The sequence below is a fragment of the Sus scrofa genome, chromosome X (genome assembly GCF_000003025.6).
Source record: "Sus scrofa isolate TJ Tabasco breed Duroc chromosome X, Sscrofa11.1, whole genome shotgun sequence".
In the NCBI taxonomy this organism is placed as follows: domain Eukaryota; kingdom Metazoa; phylum Chordata; class Mammalia; order Artiodactyla; family Suidae; genus Sus; species Sus scrofa.
In genome coordinates, this window is record NC_010461.5 from 124,672,817 (window position 1) to 124,694,883 (window position 22,067).

The 22,067-nt window shown below is 66.3% G+C and overlaps 1 protein-coding gene across 1 annotated transcript; it reads right to left on the minus strand.

Moving 5' to 3' along the window:
* Positions 309-22,030, minus strand: HCFC1 (host cell factor C1). The gene is given in 27 exon segments (XM_003135485.5): positions 309-2,136; positions 2,297-2,360; positions 2,506-2,806; positions 3,374-3,559; positions 3,788-3,925; positions 4,015-4,133; positions 4,258-4,575; positions 4,877-5,321; positions 5,916-6,079; positions 6,263-7,721; positions 8,114-8,334; positions 8,486-8,624; positions 8,720-8,862; positions 8,982-9,201; positions 9,355-9,459; positions 9,574-9,689; positions 9,692-9,797; positions 10,108-10,305; positions 10,835-10,995; positions 11,087-11,446; positions 11,534-11,713; positions 12,685-12,791; positions 13,219-13,303; positions 14,200-14,408; positions 14,775-14,935; positions 15,019-15,167; positions 20,163-22,030. Coding segments are annotated over 27 exon segments (6,087 nt in total). The 5' UTR covers positions 20,356-22,030; the 3' UTR covers positions 309-2,096.

A 22,067-nucleotide genomic window follows, 5' to 3' on the forward strand; every position in this document is an offset into this window, starting at 1 on the left:
CTGAGGGCCTTGAGCTCTTGGTGGGAGGAGCTCAGGCCTGGCCCACGGGCCAAGGAGGCCAGGGGTGGAGACCTGCCAGTCCACTGGTCCGGGAGAGGGAAGGTGACTTGGTGTAGACACACGGAATCAGCAGCAGCTGCCCCGGGAGCCCCCGGGTCTGTGCCCCGCACTGCGGCTGCCATGGGATCTTCCGGGCGCCACCCAGTCCTGGTCCAGCAAAGCTTTGAAACACGGGAGGCAACTGGAGGCGGTTTGGCGAGTCTTGCAGGGCCACTGCCACCTCCCAGACACAGCGAGACAGCAAGTGGTTATTTCAAAAAAAGTCTTTTTAATTGTTCAAAATAGCACAAAACGACATCGCACTATGGTAATATTGAGTCACAGGGGTTACTCTACAATAGATGAACGAGAGATCAAAGGGACAGGAAAACGACGGGACCAGGCGAGCGGGCTCCAAGGTGACTAAACGTGACATGTTTCCACAGCGAAATATACTATAATACAACCAACCAGAGGCCCCAGAGGGCGTGGGCTGGGGCGGGGGCTTGAAGAGGCTGGGGTCCCTCCAGCCACAGCTGCATCTCCAGGGCAGAGAAACGGGCTTTGAAAATACCGGCTGCTCGTTTTAAATTCTTTCTTCTGTGCGACCTGCTCGCAAGCCTGGCTCCTTGCCCAAAGCTTGGGCTTGGGGCAGAAAGCTGCCTCACTAGCCACTCCAAGCAGAGCCCCAAGCCCCCCCCAAGTCTGGCCCCAGCTTGGGGACTGCACTGCAAATTCATAGAATGGGTGGCATCACACCACCGGCCCTCCCAGGCCGCCTCTGAGGCCGAGGCCCCTCCGTCCCCACCAGCTTTGCCGTGAGGGGGTGGCTGCAGGAAGCCGCAGCCATGGGTGTCACATGCTCTAAGCCGGTCATAGGAGCCAGGGAGTGCACTATGACCCAGGCCTGGGGACCAGGCCCCGGCCCCCACCTCGGGCCCATCCTCCTCAGACATCCGGCTTCGGGCTCCGGCAGCCTCTCCAGCTCAGGGCTCCGGGCGTGGAGCAAGCGCCCTCCTTCGTCCCAGAGGCCCGGGGACAGGCAAAGGGGCAGAGGGCAGGGCCCACCAGAACAAAGCGGCTGGGTGGCACACACCAGAGCCACAGGGGAGGTTCCGTGCCTCTCCTGGCCTGGCTGCCACCAGCTTCTCCTCCAGAAAGATCCCTGCCAAGGCTTAGCCAAGGAGAAAAAAAATGGAAAAAAAAAGATACACATTCTGTACACAGCTAACGACAACAACAAAAAAAGGGACAAAACCCCACACGCTAAGGCTAAAATTACAATAAAAATGTTAACTTCATCAATTTCAACTTAAAAAAATACAACAAATGCAGCAGTTGGTGATGCGGCCGAGGCCAGGCTGGGTGCGGGCGGCTCAGCGCCGGGGGGCCGGGGGCTTTCACAGAACACGGCTCGGCCCCGCGGGGCTCCTTTGCCACCTCCTTCTTTTTCTTCTCTCTCTCTCTCTCTCTCTCTCTCTCTCTAAGTGGGAAAGAAGAGGGCAGAGGAAAAGGGGGAGCACGAAGGCCTTTGAGCAAAGGCGTCAGCTTCCCGGGGACTGCTGGGCAGGGGCGGCCGCTCGGTGGTGGGACCTCAGCCAACAGAGGAAGATACCGGACCGGAGAGACACCCAGTGCTGGCTGCCCCGAAAAGCCTCTCGCAGCAGAGGCGGGAGGGTGCTGGGGGCGCCCATCCTCGGCTTCCAGGCCCCCCCACCTCGAGCCTTGGCCGCTCCCCGGATCCAAGGGTCACGAACAGCAAGAGGCCTGCAGGCTCCGGAGGCGCCTGCCGTGTCCTGTGCGTGTCCTTCGTCCTGTGAGTTTCTCGGTCCCGCCCTCGAGGGCGTCTGCTCTTCCCGCCTCCGCCGTCTCCCACGGCCACGGTAAAATGTGCTTTCTTGAGATCATTTTAAAAACAGAGAGAGAGAGAGGGAGGGAGAAGAGCAGCCAGGGCTCGAGAGGGTGAGGCGAGCGCTGGGTGGGTGACGGGCAGGCCCTGGCGGGTGGCATTCCCGAAGCAGGAGGGGCCGGCGAGGAATCCGGGGCCGGGCGGCCTCTCACGGACCGTCTGCCTTCGACTTCTTTGGAGCGGATTTCCTGGGAAGGCGGGAGCAGAAGCGGAGCGTCAGGCGGGCCTGGCGGGGCCTGCGGCGGCACCCGGCGGGCCAGCCGCCCTCCGGCTCCCACACGCTCTCCTCCCGGGCCCCGGCCCCGGCCCTGAGGGCTCCTCGGAGGCCCCCCCCCACCTCCCGCTTACATTTCCGGAGAGGACATGGGCCGCTTGCTGGCCGGCTTGGTGCCAGAGCTGTCTTTACTGGTTTCTGGGAGGAAAAAGCACAGGGGAGGCAGCTGGTGAGCAGCCTGGCGAGGCGGGTACGACACGCTCCGGGGCGCAGCAGCCTCGGGGCCGCCCGCCCCGCCCCGCCCCGGGGCCCGGCAGTCCTACCGCCCCGACAAAGCACCCACCTTGCAACCACCTGACTTGGGTGGCTGGGCCGTAGCCCTTCTCGTTGCGGGCGGCGATGCGGAAGATGATGGCGGGCTTGGTGGTGTAGTCGATGTGGGCGTTGGAGAGGCTGGAGGACTGCACGAGGCAGGAGGGGCTGGGCCCGCAGTATACCCGCATGAAGGCCAGCTGGGCCGGGGCGGCGCTCTTGGGCTCGCCGCCGGCCTGCGAGCTCTGGATGGCCAGGTACACCGAGTACTCGATGATCTTGCCGGAGGTTACGGAGGGCGGCTCCCAGGTCAGGTGGGCTCCATCGGGACTCTAGAAGCGAGCGCGGGGCAGGGGTCACGCCGGGCCCTATCGGGCCCTGCGCGGCCTTTGTGACTTATTCTCGCCCTGCCTGTCCGGGAACAGAGAAGCTTCCAGAACAGGCTGCTCGCCCTTCACTCGCCCTTCGCTCGCCCTACTCGCCGAGCAAATCTACCTCACGGCCGAGGCCGAGACGCTCCGCAGGAAGGGCTTCACCCGCCCCCGCCTGGAAGGCAGCCCGACCGGGAGCAAGGCGCAAGCAGCATGAACGCGGGTTTAGGACACCTCACGTACGGCCTGTCCCTCAGCCTCCCGGTGCCTCCGTTTCCTCATCAGGAAACGGGAGCTGATGCGCACGGGTCCCCGAGCTTCCGCCGTGAGAGGAGCGGACAGAGCAGGACACTCACCGCCAGAGGCCGCCGACAGGAACCCGGCCAATCGGAGGCAGAGCCAGGAACCCCAGCCCGCCCCGCACCTCGGGGCCTCTCCCGAGCCACCGCCACCTGGGCCGGCACAAAAGGGAGCCCCATGCGTACGGACTCGCGGCCAGGGGCGGAGGAGGTCCCGCACAAGACGTACTTTGCTGATCTTGATGGCACAGGGGGCCCCCGGGAAGCCGGGCAGACACGTCTTAAAGGCCGAGATCTCGCTGAACGGCCCCCGGCCGCAGGCGTTGATCCCGGCGACTCGGAACTTGTAGGCAGTGCCCGGCTGCAGCTCCTGCTTCTTCAGCTGGTTGTAGTCGGGGACAGTGCCGGAGTCATCCTGGGGAAGAGGCCAGGTGACAGAGCGAGATGAAACTGATGGGACCGCCACCATGGAGAGGGCTGCTCGGCAGGTGGCCCTGGAACCTGCAGGCGGTTTTCGGCCCCCGGGAACGAGGCAGCCCCTTCCCCACGCTGGGGGCAGAGCCGAGCAGGCTGAGAGAGGGCTTCGCCACCGCCCGAAGAGGTCACGACCCACTGGAGCACGGCAGCTCCCGCAGACACTTACGTCCGACGGCACGGCGTCATCGGGTGGCAGGAAATAGTGCGTCACCATCACGTTGGTGCCCTTGATGACGCCCACGTCAAACCACTGGTTCTCCTTCTTCACGGGGGCTTTGCTGGGCGGGGGCGGTAGGTCCGGCTTCTGGAGGGTGGAAGGGGGGACGAAATCAGGCCCCCAGCCCTCGGGGGCCAGGGGCGCAGCCCCTCCCCACACAGGCGCGCCCGACGCACCACGCCCAGGGGCTCAATGCCGTTGGCCACCTCGGTCAGGGTAGCTGCGGCCTGCAGCTTCGCGGGACTGGCGACCACGACTGGCTGGGGGGCCACAAACGTGTTGGATGGAGCCAGGCCTGGGAGGAAAGACGGCATGAGCAGGAACAGGAGCAGCAGCTGCCGCGGGAGGAGGGGCCTGCACCCAGTGGGGCCCGCAGCACTGCGGGAAACGCGCCCGGGGCCGCACAGGGTCACACTCACTCTCGGTGGCCGTGGACGGGAGCAGGGCCACGGTGCTGGGGACGGCCCCGGCCAGCTCGTTGAGGCAGTTGCTCTCGATGGTGGGGTCGTTGAGGCTGTCGGCAGGGGCCAGGGCCTCGGTGGGGAGGTGGTGCTGCTGCTGCTGGGCCTGCGCCTCCTGGAGCTGCTGCTGCTGCACCAGGGCGGCCAGCTCCTGCTGTGTCAGCACAATGGGGATGGTGGTGGCCTGACCCTCCTGGCCCTCAGCCGACAGGTGGCTCAGCTCCGCCTGGGTCACAGCCGCCGCTGCCTCAGATGTGTCCATGGGCTCCCCGGTGCCTGCTCCAGGGCGGAGGAAAGGCTACTCAAGAGGGGCGTCGGGCAAGGGGCGCCCGCCCCTGGCTTCCTGGGGTCCCGCCCCAGCTAGAGCGCCGCGCGGCCTCAGAGCTGCTCCCACAGCCCGTTTTCCAGCCCTTCCCGATCTAGAGATGCCGCCTCCCTCCTGGGGCCCCCCTCGGCCGGCCCTCCCTGCCACGCCTCCTCTTCTCGGGCCGCCCGGCACCAGCCAGGCTCCAGAACCCTGGGTCCTCACTCCTCCCGAGGGGCCTGTCTTCCCCTCACGGCTCCCCCCTGCACCTACCCATGACAGCCTGCTGTGCGGCCTGGAGCACGGCCTGGATGGCCAGGGCCTGGGCTTCCTCCGTGGCCGCGGCCTGGGCGGCCGCCTCGGCAGCTGCAGTCACCGCCAGCTCCTCGGGGGTGAGCCCCGTTACCATGAGGGTGGTGGTCCCTGCCTGCGCCTCGGCCATCAGCTCTTGCGGAAGCGACAACTGGTCTACTTCGGACTGCGTGGGCGGGGGAGGCTGGACCACCACAGTGGCCACCACGGCCGAGGTGGCAGGCTCCTGGCCTGAAGACGGGTCCCCTGTACTGCTCAGATCCACGGCGGCCTGGAGCTCAGGGGTCTGGGAGGCAGACAGCACCTCAGCGGACTCCCCCATCAGGGGCGTGGCGGCGGGCTGCAGGAGTTGCCGTGGCGGAAGCTGCTGGCGAGGCCCTGGCGAGGCCTGGAGCTCCTCTGGGGGCTGCAGGATGTCAACAGCAGAGAAGGGCATGTCAGAAGTTTCTGTGTTGGCTATGGTCACTGTTATCGTGGCCGGGATGGGGACTTCGGTGGTCAGAGCCCCTGGGGTAGTTTCAGTCACTGATGAGATCTTCTAGAAAGGGAGAGAAACCCCATCAGAGGAGAGAAGAGGGGGGCCAGAAGCAGGCAGACCCGGATCCTTCCCCGTGGGCCTGGATTTGCATCCTCAACGGGCCTGCGCCACCCCGTGTGATGGGCGGGGGCGCGGCACGAGCAGAGACCGTCGATGGGCCGGCCAACTGCGACCCATCCTTGGACGTGTGCCGTGCCACCCTGACAGCGGGCGGCAGAAGGACAATCCAGGGCAGACAGCTACAGAGGCAAAAGCGCCCGTGAAACCCCCAGGACGGGGGGGCTCTCTTGCCTCCTGCCTGCCAGGCACCCAGGCTGCCCTTTTATGGTCTGGACAAGGAGCCGGAGTGGCGCGTGCTTGGTGCGACAGTGCCATCTAGCGTCCAGTTCCAGAACAGCCGGGCCCGAGCTGTGGGAGGCAGCAGCGAGGCAAAAGGGAACCCCTCCCTCCCAGGGTTCTTACCGGCACCGAAGGGCCGGGCACCGGTGTGGACTGTGTCACGGTGGTCACAGCCCGCGTCAGCGTGGAGGACCCCGTCGTTGTAATGGGACTGGAACTGGCAATATTCATGCTGTCGCCCTGGGTGCTCTCCACCTCTCCCTGGTCGCTGGCAGGTGGTGGGGGATCTGTCGGGGGGCAAGCAGACAGTGGGCTGACAGGCCCCTGGCGGCCAGGGCTCCCCTCCTGCGCCAGCACCGGAGGCTGCCACCGCCCGGAAAAAACACCCGTTGCCCGCACTGGTCAACTGAGCCTCACGGAATCTCACACAGGCCTCTCGCGGAGCCCCAGGGCCGGCGGATGCCACCCACCTTGGTTGGAGCTCATGTTGGAGGTGACGGTGGTGGCCGTGTGTGTGGTGCCCGTCTCGTGGGTCTCGCAGGGGGGGTTGGAGCAGACCCTCTGCGTCGGGAAGGGAGCCAGCAATGAAGCAGCGGCCTGGGGAGTGACCGTGGGGGACGGTGCCCCCTCCAAGCCGGACTCCGGGGTCCTGTGGGCGGGCACGGCGTCGGGGAGCAGGGCGCCCACGCTGACCGACATGGTGGTGCCAGTGGAAGCGGTCTGGTGTGTCTCGCAGGGGCGGCTGGCGGGGGGCTGCTGCCCACCCTCTGGTTGGCCCGCGCCCCCTCCCGACGTGGCGGTGGTGGGCGTGTGGGTAGTGCCCGTCTCGTGGGTCTCGCAAGGCGGGTTGGAGCAAACCCGGGTCACGACGGCCGAGGAGCACAGCAGCGCCTCCAGGGCTGTTGCAGTCACGGCGGGGCCGGCTGAGCTCTCGTACACGAGCACGGGGGTGCCCTGCGCCTCGCCAGGCTCCCCAGCGCCCAGGTCAGTGCAGGCCGCAGTGGGGGTGCTGGTCGTGTGGCTGCGGTGTGCCTCCAGCGGGCGCCCCACAGACACCAGCGAGCCCAGGCTGGCCAGGGGGCTGTCCTCGCCGCCCAGGCTGCCGGCTCTGACCTGGGCGCTCACGGGGCCTAACTGCACCAGGGCAGTGCCGTGCCCGCCGGCCTCCAGGGCCAGGCTGGGTCGGAGGAGCGGGCCAGCAGGACACGGGGCCCCAGTGGCCATCACAGTCATGGTGGTGCTGGTGGCGCTGGTCTGGCGGGTTTGGCATGAGGGCTTGACGGCGCCCTGGGCACCCTCTGCGGCGCCGGCAGCCGCGCCAGCAGCCACGCCGACCCGGACCGCAGCGGCGGGCACGGTGCCGGCCGCACAGGCGAACCGGGCGTCTCGCCGCTGGCCGGCCCCGAGGCTCGACATGGCGGTGGTGGCCGTGCTGGTGGTGCCCGTCTCGTGGGTCTCGCAGGGCGGGTTGGCGCAGCCGTGCTGCCCGGCCATGTTGGAGGTGGCGGTGGTGGCCGTGTTGGTGGTGCCCGTGTCGTGGGTCTCGCACGGCGGGTTGGAGCAGACTCGGACCACGCTGCCATTCTGCTGCCCCACCGCGGAGCTCACGAGAGAAGCGGCGGCCTCCTGTCTGTCACAGACGAACTGCACTTGGGTGGGCTGGGGGTGCCCCCCGAGGTTAGCCACGACGGTGGTGGTGGCCGTGTTGGTGGTGCCCGTCTCATGGGTCTCACAGGGCGGGTTGGAGCACACCAGGGTCACGGTGCCAGGCTGCACGTCGCCCTGGCCCGAGTCGGCAATGGTGACGGTGGCCGTGGGCTGCTCTGTGGTGGGCGAGGCCAGGATGGACACCGGGAGGTCGTGCACAGGCTGGGCCTCGACCCCGCTGGGGGCTGTGATCAGAGTCACCTGGGTGGGCTGCGAGACGGGCTGGGGGGAAAGGCGACAGGCAGCGTCAGCGCCGCCGCCCCGCCGCGTCACCCGCGCCGGCTCCTCGAGCCACAGTCTCGGCAACCCCAGGACCTGCCTGCCTGCTCAGGGCCCAGGGAGGAGGTGCCACAAGGACTAGGGGCCCGTGAAGGGGCGGGGACCCTGCCGACCCCGTGCTGTGCCAAAGCCCCGCCGCTTCCAGAGATTCGGCTCGAGATGCGTGAAGAGGAGACCCAGGCTCAACGCATCCGAAATAGGAGGAAGAACCCGGCCGCCCACAGCGGCGGTGGCAGGAAGCTTAGGAAGGCTGCCCCGTGGCGGAGCCTGGGAGCCTCAGACCGGGGCATCCCTTCCGGCGCTGGCACTGGCACCGGCACACGGCCCGCACCTACCTGCATGGTGATGGTGGGGGTGGTGAGGCCGCCGGCCGCCGTCAGCGTGGTCTGCGCCGCCGACACAGTGATGGCAGTGGGGTTGATCACCTGGCTCGAGAGGGTGGCAATGGTGCCCAGGGTGGTGATGGGCGTGGCCAGGGAGGCGCTGGTGCTGTGGCCCCCGGCTCCGGCGAGGCTGGTGGAGACCGTGCCTGTCACTGTGCCCAGAGTTGTGACGCCTGCAGGTGGGGAGGGAGGCAGGCGTGGGATGCGGGCAGAGGTCTGCAGCTGGCGCCCTCTTCTCTGCCACTGTCCTCCCCCGGGCAGGGCTGGGGGCACCCGACGGGGAGGGGCCCCTGTGCCCTCGCCCCGAGCCCAAGGCCTACACACCTGTGGTGCCCTTCACAACCAACGTGGTGACAGCCGGCTTGACTGCGGAGACGGTGACGGGGGTGACCAGGCGGACGCCCCCCATGGGCACGGTGCGGAGGATGGTGCCCGGCTGGCCCGGCGCGCCCTTCAGCACCACCTGGACACCAGAGGAGAGCGCCCCTGTCAAAGCAGACCGCCCCCCGCCCTGCCCCTCTCTGTCCCCAGCGGAGGACACAGGTGGCCCGCGCGCACCTGGGTCACGCCTTGCTGCCCGTGGCCGGTGGCGATTTTGGGCACGGCAGTGATGATCTTGGCGGGGGCTCCGGTTCCGGAGGTCATCACCTTGGTGGTGATGATGGTGATGGGGGACTTGATGCCAGGACTGCTGGTCACACCTGGACGGAAGAGGGTGGCGGACACGTCCCGTTTCTCTCAGGCCCCCTTCCGACGGCTTCCCCCCCCGCAGCCCCTCGATTCGAGCGCGCCCGCGCCCGCCCCGGGCGCCGGCCCTCACCCGTGGCGCCCGCCTGCGTGATGATGGCTGACATGGGGATGGTCTTGATGATGGTGGTGGTGCCCGGCTTCGTGGTGCTGGGGGACACGCTGCTGATGCCAAGAATGGTGGGCTTCGTGCCTGCCCCGCCAGCCTGCGTGGTCGTGATGATGGTGGTGGGCTTGCCGTCTGCGGACGTCACCAGCTTCAGGATGGTCCCGGCTGGCAGGGGCCCTTTGGTCTGTACGGGGGAGACACGCAGGCGGGGGAGGTGGGCGCGCGGGGAAGCGGCGTCACGGCCGGACGGGTCTGGCTGGTCTCTGAGGAGGCGGTGCCGCCCAGGCTCGTGGGCTCTCGTCTAGGCCCGGACACAGTCGGGGGCCCCCAAGCTCACCTGGATGATCTGAGTCACCGGGCCGGTGGACGCCTGGCCCGTGACGGCGGAGGTCTGAACTGGCTTGGTCTGGACCACAGACATCACCTTGCCCAGGTTGGAAATCTACGAAGCATAGGACGGAGCAGCAAGAGTGACCCAGAGACCCGGCCAGGACCCAGCCTGGGCGGGGCTCTCTCGGAACGTGTCACATGCGGCAGGGGGGCCCCCGTCGCTCACCAGAGCACTGCCTCCGGGGACGGAGATGGGACTCTTCACCAGGGTGATGGTCTTGGTGACCCCACCCACCACCGTGGTCACCACCTGGGCTTGCTGGGCCACTGTCACAGTCCCGACTTGTGTACTGTGATGATGGGACGGGTGGACGTGTTGGCCGCAGAGGAGACGGACGTCCCCACCTGGGCAGCCGCGGTCTTCAGCATGCGAGTGGCTGGGTTGCTCACCTGGAGGGAGCGGAGCAGAGCGGCGGGCGGGGCCGAATGAGCCCAAAGGTCCAGGCAGCCCGGCCCCCTGCAGGTGAGCAGGGGTGGGGCCACCCCCCACCAGGAGCTCAGCTCGGTTTAGCTCTCCTCCCGCGAAGCAGCGGAGGACACTGACAGGCCGCCTTCTGCCACCCCCCTGAAGGTGCCAGCCCGTGCCACAGCCCACAGCAAGCACCACGTGTGGAGCGACGGCCTCGCAGGAGGGACCGCCGTCTGACTATAGTGCCCAGAACCCCTGGCATGGAGGCCGCCGGCTCAGGGGGACGCTCACCATGACAGGCGAGGAAGCCACCTTCACGGTGGCTGGGAGCGTGGTGGTGCCAGGCGTCACGGCCACTGTCTTGACGATGGTGGTGCCGGCTGGGACGCTCAGCACTGTGGGTGCCGAGGACGGAGGGATCTTCTGGGTGGCGGCGGCCGCTGCTGCCAAGGCGGCCATGCCACTCATCTGCGGGCTGCTGCCGATGACCTGCAACGGCACGGGGTGCGTGAGCCCGCGGAGCGCCGGGGCCGAGGCCGCCCGACCCCTGCCCCTCGGGTTCTCGGCGCCCCTGAGGCGGCGCCCTCTCAGCTTTCCGGACTGCCTGGGCCTGCTCTGCCGGCCCCAAACCTGGACTCCTACCACTGCCGGCAGACCTGGACCGCTCCCCGGGTCAGATCCACCTGTGCCGCGTGCGCCTGGGTCAAGGCCCAGCTGGCTAGACGCTCCCCTCGGGCTTCAGGACAAGAAGGCACACGTTTAAAGCGCCCTTGAGCTCAGAGGGCAGGGAGGTCCTTCTGAGGGGGTAATTTCTCTCTTTTGTTTCTCTTGGCTGCACCTATGGCACATCAAGGTCCTTGGGCCAGGGACTGAACTGTCGCACGGCAGTGAGACCCAAGCCACTGCAGTGACAACTTGAACGACTTATTACTTCCTAAGCTGGTGATGAGCAAAAGCCCCAGTTGGGACTCGGGTCCCCTCTGCAGGCCCCCGGCCACCAGGAAGCCTGGCTCCTCACCGTGCCCTGGGCACTCTGCGTAGGCACGACCATCCGCACGCCTGCAGGGAGGGAGGTCACAGTGACGGGGGCTTTCCCAGCCTGGCTGGCAGGTCGCATGGTAACCAACGGGGTTCCCGTTGTAGCCTGAGGACCGGTCACTTTGAGCACAGCGGGGACACCTGGCAAGAGAAGGGCTTCTGTGACGCGCCTGTGCTTGACCTCTGCCCACGCAGACGCCCAACGGGCAGGAGACGCTGGCCCCCGGCTCACCTTGAGTCCTGGCTGCAGCGGGCACGGAAATCGAGCTGCCGGGCACCGTCGGCAAGACCTGGATGGTGGTGGTGGTCGGGGGCGCGGCGGCAGCCTGGGGCAGGAGCGTGATGCCTACTTGGGTCAGCGGCTGCACGGCAGGTGCGGCTGCTGCGGGGGCAGGGCTCTTGGGAGGGTTGGCAGGCACAGACGGGACTGGATTGGGTGTGGGGGAGGTGGCAGTAGCAGCCGTGGCAGGAATGTCATATTTCTGGAGCTGCAGAAGGTAACTGTCGGCTGTGGCCACTGCCCCCCAGCTCACCTCCAGCGAGTTGGTGTTGGCTCGCACCAGCTGCACCCGGGCCGGGGGCGGTGGCTTTTCTGTGAGAGAGCACCGCGGGTGAGAAGGGCGGGCAGAGGCCGCCGGGGCAGCCACGGCAGAGGCGACGCCCCTCCAATGGGCCTTACCTGTCTCCAGGTACCAGAGGTCCTTGCAGCAGACCTGGTTGTTCCAGGCCTTTCGGTAGCCGTCACGCCCACTCCAAATGTACAGGCGGCTGTTGATGGCGACGGCGCAGTGGCCGGCTCGGGCCCGGGGGACGTTGTCCTCCAGCGTGTCCATCAGGATGGTCTCCCAGGCCATGGTGTCTGGGGAGGGCAGACGCGGAGGTCAGCACGGCCAGGGACCCCCCCCCCAGTGGCTTTCGGCCTCTTGCCGTCGGGGCCGGGGACTTAAAAGCAGGAAGTCATCAAAGATTACTAAGTGAAGACAAAACCAAAAAACACGACTCTGGCAAAAAGACCGCCAAGATGACCAACCACAAGCTACAAGCCGGGAGAACTATCTGAAACAAGATGTCACTTCTCGCACATCAAACAACACAAGAGCCTCTAGAAAGAGATGGGAGAGGAGGGACGCCAGGCTGCGGAACAGGTGACAGGAGGACCTGAGCAAAAATACCTACCCTTGCTCAAGGTAAGAGAAATGCCAGCTCCACCCGTAGGGTGCCTGGCAGAGTGACTCTCGTGCCCGAGCCGCGGGCGGGGCGGCCCCCAGGGAGACACGCTCACCCGTCGGGCCTGCCGCCGGGGTGTCTGCGTTTGGCCACACCCCTCGGACGGCATCTCTACCTCTAGGGGTCCCCCTCCAGGTCACTTGCACGTGCTGAGAACATACTCACGGAGCAGCGTCGCTGCAAGTTTCGACACCACGAGAGCACGTCAAAAGAATGAGGCCCCTCGCCGCCGCGCGGGGTGGGACGGTCTCCGGGACGGAGGGGAGGGCCGTGGCCAGGCGCGGCGCCGCGTGGAGCGGGCTGCCGTCTGGCGGCTCGCTTTAAAGGCACCTATAGGCAAGGCTCGTCTATGCAGCCAAGTCCCGGCAGGGTGGGTGAGCAACCCCCGGTGGGAGACGGGAGCGGGGCCGAGCCTGCGCGCACAGGGCGGAGGAGAGCGGCCCTCGCGGCGCCCTGACCACTGGCTACCTCTGGTGGATGCTAGAGAGAGGCCCGGGCCTCGCGAGCTGCTTCGCCCCCGGCACTCCCCACACAGCTCGGGGCCGAGGGGGCCCGGCCGCCCGCAGCCCTCTGCAGGCCGCTCCGAGCCCGAGGAGGCCATACCCAGGTTGAGACAAGCCAGTGTGTTGGTACACTTCCACTCCTTCTCGTGTGTGGCCACTTTGACGTCATCCATGACGAGAGGCACCCAGCCACCAAACACGTACATTCTGGGACGAGGGAGGGAAGAGCAGGAGAGGATTGTAGAGGAGGTGCCGAGCTAGATGCCACCTCTTCCATCCAGAAAGGCCTAAAGACACTCGGTCCTCTAGCTCTCCCCAGGACGCACGAAGCTCCTACTTGGTGGCTCAGCCCTCACGAGAACTGTGTCACCCAGTCCCCACTGCTTGCATTCGCTTGGGACCGTGGCATGGCCGAAGACTCGCAGCTGCTGCTGGGGAGGGTCTTGAACCGTCCGTGCCCCTCTCCCCGGCCTCTGCCTTCCCTCAGTCCCCAGGGTCAAAATGCAAAGACGGGGCTGCTGAACGCCAGCCCGGCCAAAAAGAGGACTCCTGCGGCCTCAGGGACGGCTGGAACGAGACTGCGAGCCCAGGGTGGGGCCGGGGAGGAAGGAAAAAGCCCCGGCTGGCTACTCACTTGTTTCCTATCGTCGTGGCCGAGTGGAGGCTCCGAGGAAGAGGTGCCACCCCACTGAGACTGGGCTTGTTCCACGTCAGAGTCTCTGCAAAGACCAACGGGGAAGGGAAGGTTACCCACGCATTTCCCAGCCTGTCTCCCATCCTGGCAGCAGCCTCTGTGAACGTCCGCTCAGCACGCGCTCCCCCCGACGCCACCTCCACGGCCTAGAGCATGGGCGCCGGGCAGGCCGGGCGGCAGGGACCCCCGGCCCCGATGAGCTCTCGTCAATGCCAACCCTAGCCGCACAGCCAGCTTCTCACCAGCCTGAACTTCTTGCAACCGCTCCGGATTCCCCAGCTGGTGCCCAGGCCAAAGAGCCCCCAGCGGCCTTGTGCTCTCTCGGCATCCGATCTGCCGGCACCCGAGCAGGGTCAGTCCCCCAGCACAGCCTAACCACTTGACAGCTGATGGGGACTCGGGCTACGAAACCTACACCGTTCCCTTCCAGAAAGGCCCTTACGTCTCCCCTTACTCTCCGGTAACCTAGCAGACCAACTTTGCACACTGAGCTTCCCTCCTCTTACTGATTAATTTTTCTAGGGCTGCACCCGTGGCACAGGGAAGTTCTCAGGCTAGGGGTCGAACTGAAGCTGGAGCTGCGGGCCTACACCACAGCCACAGCAATGCCAGATGCGAGCTGCACCTGCATCCTACACCACAGCTCACAGCAACGCTGGATGCTCAACCCACTAAGCGATGCCAGGGATCGAACCCACTTCATGGATACTACTTGGGTTCCTAACATGCTGAGCCACAACGGGAACTCTGAGCCTCGCTCTCCCTTAAAGAAGGGCCAGAAGCTCGGGGAAAGACGACAATGCCAAATAGGGGCCTCTCCCAACTGTGCCACAAGAAAGATGCCCACCCATGAGCCCACCTCAACACCCCGCAGGCTAGCTTGGCCCCGGGGCCCCTGCAGCCGCCGCCCCCATGTCTTACCAATATCCAGGGTCCAGAGGTCGCCTAGCCTGCAGCCACTCATCCCTCCATAGATCACCAGCTTGGACTTCTTGTTGTCTTTCTCGGTGTAGACCACGGCCGTATGCGACTCCCGCGGCGGGGGCAGGACACCGTAAGTGATGGGAATGTCCCAGGCTACCACTCCAGAGCCTGGCCGCAGTTCCAGGATGTATAAGTCATTCAGGTACCTGGAGAAAGAAGGCCAGTCCTGGCAAGCCTCGCCGGCACACACCAGATGCCCCCCCCGCTCCTGCCGGGACGAGAAGGAGTCGAAAAGGAAGAGCAGGCGGGCCATGCCAGGCTGCACTGCTCGCGAAGCTGGGTGTGGGACGAGAGCCTCCCAGGCGCCAAGGGGGCACCTGGCTCAGAAAACAGCCAGCAGGGAAGCTGCAGGCAGCAGACCCCGAGGAGGAAAGTGCCAACTTGACACCGGGTCTGAGGAGCAGGAACCAGCCCCAGGCAGGGCGGCGCCCACCTCCCAGCCTGCCCGCCGGGCCTCGCCAGGGCTGGAAAGCTCCTTGGAGGGCACTGAGTGCCAGCCTCCTCCGCCTCACCTGGGAATGTTGTTCTTGGGGTCCTCGCTGTCGTTGGCCAGACCTCCGAACAGGTAACATTTGTTGCCCACGAGGGAGAAGCTGTGCCCGAGCCGAGGACACGGAGGGGGCCCGTTTTTGGGCGTCTTTGCCTTCAGTCTCTTCCACTCCCATCGGCTCGCCTGCAAAATCAAGAGCCAGTAATTCAACGCGGGGTGAGCTGGGCCACCTGTCCCGCGGCGGCGAGACGCGCCCGGGGCGTCACCTGCAGCTCGTAGAGGTCGTTGCTGTATTTCCCGTACTCCACCATGCCTCCGAACACCAGCAGGCGCGTCCCGTCGCACACGAAGCCATAGGCCGCGCAGCCTGGAGGGATGTCCCCCCTCACGGCGGGGATGAACCACTGGTTGGTCGCTGGGGGGATAGGAGGCGGACGTCAATACACCTCGGGAGCTCGCGGCACCAGAGCCCCCGGCCCTGCTCCGCCGGCCGTGCAGCGAGCGGCCTTCCGATGCGGTCCAAGAAAGGAGAGGCTGGGACGCCACCTCCTCTCCCGAGGGTGTGGGACTCTGTCCGTTCAGCACCCGGGTGCCAGCCCCCATCCCGGCCGCTTTCCACCCACCCCCACCTCAGCGAAAGCAGCCCGGCACGGCCCCGCCTCGTGTCCCGGCCGCGCCAAGAAGCAGGAAGTCGCGGACCAAGGGAATCCTGGGGATGTGGCCACCAGCTTCCTTCCCCTGCTCCTCTTTGGGCCATTGGAAAGAAACGGCTGACACCCGAAATGCCCGCTGGGCAGCCCCGTGCCCTTCCCTCCGGGTGCCCCGGCCTGCGGCCTGCACCTCCCCGTGCAGGAGAGCCAGGGGGCGGGGACCCACCTCTGCTGCTGTTGCCCAGTGCCACGGTCCATGGTACCCCTTTGCCCCAGAACAGGGTCAGAGGTGACAGCAGTGCAGCTGGGCGTGGGCTGGGGGCCCTGCAGCCAGGCTCACGACCTGCCCTCGCTCGGCCTGGCACTTCCACGCCTCACTTCAGGCTGCCCAGCAAAATCACGGGGCGAAGTCCCCCTCTTCGTTACACGTCATTTAAAGGGCTCTCCCGTCAAGGACACTCCACACCCCCTCCAAAGCCTCAAACTGGCAGCCACAAACCTCATTCCACGTCCCTAGATCAGTTTGGGTCAAAAGTGAGAGAGCAGACCGGGACGGACTGGCAGGTGGCCAGGGAAGGGACTGGGGCATGAACGGAGCGCCTCTTGGGGTCTGACTGCTTCTTGGCCTGACTTGCTGCCAGGCACGCCCTTGGTCAGCAGGTAACCCAACCCCTCTGCTGTCACCTCAAGATTCAGCGCGCACCCTGGCAGAGAGGCCTGCGCCGACACAGAAGCACAACTCTAGGGCCTTTCCCAACACAGAGGTGCCTGCGCGCCCCTACACGGCTGTATAGCTTGCTTCGGGACAGGCTGCTGGCCCCCCGACAGCTCTGTGGAGTCCCTGGGCCTCCAGGATGCCCAGCAGCCGGCTCACCCCTCCCCTCTCCCGCAGAGCCAGCCCCGGACTCCCGCTCCCTGCCTCAGTCTCCCCCGTGGTACAAACACGAAGTAGGAAAAGCAGCAGCTCTCCACGCTGCGGCAAATCGCCCCTGCACACACGGGGGGCAATGGCCTCACATGATCCCTGGAAAGAGTTTCATCCAATGGCCAGGAGTTCCCGCTGCGGCAAAGTGGGTTAAGAACCCGACTGCGGCAGCTTGGGGTGGGTTCCATCCCCGGCCCAGCACTGCCAAGCAGAGGCTCAGATTTGGCCCCTGGCCTGAGAACTTCCACAAGCCATGAGTGCAACCACAAAATAAGTCAAAAAATAAAAATACAATAAAAAGGCCAAAACACCTCTGAGAGCCCCTCTGTCAACCTCCTTCAACAGCTAATGGCACAGAGTCCGGGAGCAGCAGCGACTTACTCGAGGTGACCAAGCAACACACACACACAGAGACAAGAACCTTTCTCCAACTTCAAGGGACGGCAAGGTGCCCACACAGGGGCCCTCCGCACAGGAGCCAAGGGCCACCCTGGCTCACCCACGCACCCGTGTGGCCGCCACACACAGCTTTCTCATCACACCCTGACCGCTGGGTCAGCTGGCCAGGCTAGACTCGACCGGTGACACATCCCCAAGCTCCTCCCACAGGACCGCAGAGGGGCCGTCTGGCTCTGGAACACTCCGGTCAGGGCGGGGGCCCTCCGCACGCCCATCAGGAGCAGCCCGTCAGGCAGAGGTAGGGACCCTTCTTCCTGTCGCCCCATCTGGGTTCTGCCCTGGGCCGGCCTAAGGGACCACCTGCGACAAGCACAGCTGCCCTCCGTGGCCCCTCATCGTGGTAGCTCATCGGGGGAGGGGGCGGCACGTCGCCCAGGCTCCGGGTCCCTCCTTCCCCGTAAGAGGAGGGGTGCGGGGAAGGGGGGCCTCGCGGCGGGAGGCGGGAGCTGGCGCGCGCCTGGCCTCGAAGCACACGCAGCGCGGGTGATCGGGAGGGGCCACTTCTCAGAAGAGGGGCCACCGGAGCAGGGCCCTGAAGGCTGAACAGGATTTCCCGACACAAGAAGCCAGCGGGGCTGATCAGGAAGTGACTGTGCGAGGCGCGGAGGGCCCGGGGCGAGGGGGGCCGCTTCGAGACGCGCTCAGCCCTGGGCCCAGCCCCGGGCCCGTGGGCCGCAAGGACCCCGCTGCCGCCTCTAAGCCCGCGGAGGGAAGAGACACGGAGCCAGCCTGACTCAGCCGCCGCTGGCAGAGTGACCCTGGACGCGTCACTTCCCCAGTCTGACCCCAACCGCCTCAGGGTGAAAACGGAGAGGCACCCCCAGATACGCGGGGGCTCCTGCCCGCCCGCCCCACCCTCCCCCCTGCAGGACGCGCCCCACCCTGCCGGGCCGGGTCCTCGGGCTAATCCGCTTGGCTGCGGCAAGGAAACTCCCTGAGGTCAAAGGCAGTGGCTCCCCTAAGGCCGCCCAAAGGCCGGCTAAGGGTCCCACAGCCCCCGAGGCGGGAGGACACACACTTTCCCCTCCCCGGCCTTTAGGTGCAGCCCCCCCCCCCGCCCCAGTGGCTGAGCCAAGCCAGACGGCGAGCACGCACATGCCCCCCGGAGCCTTTGTCTTAGCGACCCGGAGCCCTTCCAGATGCGAGCTCCCCCCAAAGGGCGAGTCTCTCCGAGCACTCATCGCGCAGAAGGAAAAGCGCTGGAGAGCACACTCTGACCTCATTTGAGACAAAACCAAGGGAAGCAGAAGGCCAGCTGTCAAGGTGGCAGCTGAGGATGCCCGAAGGATGCCCAGCATCTGCGCCCCGGCTGGCGGGAGAGGCAGCACGGAGACTGCAGGAGGAGAGCGAGCGAGCGAGCACTCCGCGAGGACCAGGGAGTCGCCTAGGAGACCCATCAGGCAGGGCACTCTGCGAACTGCCGCCCTGGAGGAATCGGGGCCGTGGCCTCCAGAAGGCTGGCTGGCCTCTACCCGGCACGTCCTTGCAGATGGAGAACAGAGTAACGCCCAAGCGGTCCCCTCATTTCAATAAACTAACGAACACACAGAGGCCCCAGGAAGCAGTGGACTTTGGAGCTCACGGTAACTAGGCCCCTGCCCTACTTTCTAAAATTGTATTTCCCTGCCAAGGAGCCTGCTCCAGGCCTTACGAGAAAGAAGGGGGTCCGAGGAGTGCGGGAGGTTCTGCTCAGGGCAGCCGCCTCTCTAAAGCTGGCCCTGCCCCTTGGCCTCACCGTACTGGGCCACCGCTGCCACCGCAGCTGCGCCAGCTGGCATGCAGCCCCGCGGCCAGCCCAGCCTCACTGGAGACAACAGGTGCTCAGACCCAGAATGGGAAGGGCCACCAGCAACCCTCCGGCCTCTGAAAGTCAACTCTGTAGGGTCAACAACCTTCGAGATGCACAGAACACTGTCCTTCGCGCCTGGGGGCTGGTGGGGGAGGGGAGCACCCCACCAAGAGCCCCGCTCCAACCCACATCTTACCCCGGGGCCACCTCCAGGCCAGGAGGAAGAGGAAGTGCTCAGGCGCCAGGACCTGGTACCGCCAGAACCTTGGCGCGAGAGGGGTTCGCTAGACGGGACAGCGAGGGAGAGACAACTGGAAGGCGGCCAGGGACCGCGGCTGCTGGGAATGCACCTCCCCGGCGGCGAGGCGAGCTTCCTAAAATCATGCTGTCCCACCCGGAGGGGCCGCGCCGCACCGCGCCGCCTCCCCGTCTTTGCCCCGGCACAGAACGTGCAGGTCCACCGTCCTGCGCTCGTCCTCGGTGAGGACGCCCAGCCCCTCGCTCGGAGCAAGGCCAGGTCCTGCGGGGCAGCAGCGACTCAACAGGCAGCTCCGGCCCCAGGCGGCGCTAGGGGTACAAAGCTGGCCAAGTGGCCACCACGGGGGCAGGAGCTGCAGGAGGATGTGGCTAAGCCCCCGAGACCTAGCAGGGACACCAGGCAAGAGGCCGAGCCGGCGCGCCAGCAACACCTGGAGACAGAGGCGCAGCGCAGTCCCCAGTCTGTCACCGAATTCCGCTCCTCCCAGCCAGCCAGGCCGTGGGTTGGGGGGAAGCAGGAGAACGGCCGGGCTAACCCCCTCCAGCTCACAGAAAGCAGTGAGTCGGGAAGGGGTGAAATTCATCTCTTACACCAAAGGGCCCCAGATCAAGACGACAGGCGATGTGAGGAGAAACGCCCCAGAAGTAAAATGCTGAAAGTGATCAGAAGCAATGCCATCTGATCTGTGCGTCCCCAAGGCTCGGGCACAACGGGCGAGACGGTCACCCCGCAGGGCATACAACCCGCCCCTCCTCCAGGTGGGGAGGAGGCTGCTCAACTCTGCCCCGCTCCTCTAGAGAGGCAACCAATCTGGAATCCAGAAGTTGTCATTTCTCCTGAAAGAGCACTAGAGCCGGGGAAGAGCGGAGCAGGCGCAGGAGGGAGGAAGGGGGTGGGACTCTGCGCCAAAGGGACGCATCCGCCCGCCTGGCGGGGGTAACGGTGTATGTCTGAAGTCACCACCGCTGGCGACGCCCCCGCTCCCTCACCAGCCGGGCTAGAGGGTTCCTCTCCAATAATGAAAAGCACCCCTCAAACACAGAAGCAGCAGGGGTGTGAGAGCGGGGAAAAGCAGGGAAAAGAAGGGAAAAGCAGAGGAGCCGGGCACGGCAAAGGGTCTCGGAGGGGGGAGAAAAAAGCAGATCACTGCGGATGGAGAAGGGGAATGGGAGGAGGAGGAGAGGGAGGACGGAGAGGGAGGAGGGAGGGGGGGAGGGAGGGAGGGAAGGCAGGGGAGGGAGAGGGAGGGGATGGAGAGAGGGAGGGAAGAGAAGGGCGAAGAAGGGAGAGAGGGAAAGATCGGAGGACCCAGCGGGCTTTGCACTCACCCGTGTTGTACACGTGCAGTTCGTCCACGATCCCCTCGTTGCCGCCGCCAAACACCACGATGAGCTCCTTGATGGCCACGGCGCGGTGGCCGTGGCGGGGCCGGGGTACTGGACCCGACCAGCCCACCACTCGCTTCCAGCGAGGCTGCAGGAGCACCGCTGGCGAGTTGGCGGGTGACACGGCCGAAGCCATAGTTCCGGGAAAGGGCGCGGTGGAAAAAAGTCACCAAGCGAGAAGGAAGCCCCCCAATTCCACTCACACACACCCCCTTTAGTCTAAGACGGTTCTCACGGAGAAGCGGTTCCTCACACAGCGGTGGACGGCTCCATGGAGGCCGCCATCTTAACTATTCTCCTTCACTTCTGCTCTTCCCCTTCTTCTTGCTCACCCCGTCTCCTCAAGAGCCTCCTGAAACTGCCGAGCGCCTGGGCCCGAGAAGCTGGAGGCCGCCGAGTCCCGCCGCCCTGACTCCTTGCCTGGGAGCTCCCACTTACAAGCTCGAGCGGGAGGCCCTGGGAGCCGCCATCTTGAGCCGCCTCTCTCTCCTCCCTTCCTCAGTCGTAGCCCTCCCCCGCCGGAAATGGCGGAGCCCCGGCCCGGTTCCCACACCCCCCAAGTCCCCTGCACTGGCCGGCTTCCGGGGCGGGTGGAAAGCAGCCACAAGCGCCGCGGTCGTCCCAGCCCCGCCGGCGCTCAGACCACAATTGTGGGAGCCGCCATCTTGAGACCGTCCCGCTTCCCCGCCCAGCGCTTAGTGCAGCGGCCGCTCCCGAAACAGCCTCGACACTCTTAAGGAATAGAGTCGCGCCAGAGGCCAGTGGACCGAGCCCGAATTCTCGACGGCTGCTCGGAGGCCCACGCCGTACGGCTCGTGAGGTCTCGAAGCTCTCCCCTTAGTCCGCCTCTGCGGCTCAGGCTGAGCCTGCCGCCCTGGGAGCCGCCATCTTGAGACAAGCTCCCCCTTCCCCCCTATTCTCTTCCTCCTGGGTCAGTTCTTCCACTGCAAACCAAACGCAAGGCAGCGTCCGATCCTCGCTTCCCTCCTTATGACTCCTTCCCACAGGAGCCGCTCCAAAGAGGTAGAGTTAGGCCCCGAAGTGGCAACTGTACGGCAGGAGGAGCGGTAACGGCAGGGCGCTCATGCCTCCTCCCTGGGAGCCGCCATCTTGTGTGAAGAAGTAACAACTAAACATGGCGGCGGCGGCGGTCGGGCGAGGGGGCGGAGTCGGGCGACGTCACTGTTTTCCCCACCACCACCTCTCCCCCGCCCTCGCGGGCTTCTCCATCCGGCCGAGGCCTCTTAAAGGAACCTCGCGGCGAGGGACCAGGGCTGCTGCGCGCTTGGCTTGGAATCAGGCCGCGCTGGGGTCAGGCACAGGCGTGCCCAGCCCTGGGGCCCCCCGAGAGCCCCTCCACGCCTCCGCCCTGGGAGCCGCCATCTTGCCACTTCCCCTCGCCCGGCCGTCCTCGGGCGTCAATAGCGACTTTCAGCACAAAACAAAGATGGCGGCTGCGGCATCTGGGGAATGCCCGGATGAGAAGGCCTCAGACGGGGTTGGCCCCGCCCCCCATGGGAACTGCCCCCTGGGTCGCTGAAGGGACACACTCTAGAGGCGTCGCCTTTAACTAGCAGTGGGGACAGGAACAGAGGCTGCTGAAGGCGGCTGGCGGGACACATTCGAGTCAGTCCTAGGGTCGAGGGAGCGGACGTGTTTCTGCTCCGCACACCCAGCTGCCTCAGAGCGGCGGCCCGAAGCCCGCCGCCGGGGGGAGCCGGGGGCGGGGCGGGAGTGGGCGGGAACGCGGCCGGGCGCGCGGCGCCGGGGGCGGAGCCCTCCCAGGCTCCCAGGCCGCCGCCCCGCCTCCAGGCGGGGGCGCCGCCGCAACCGCCGGCGCCCCAAGGA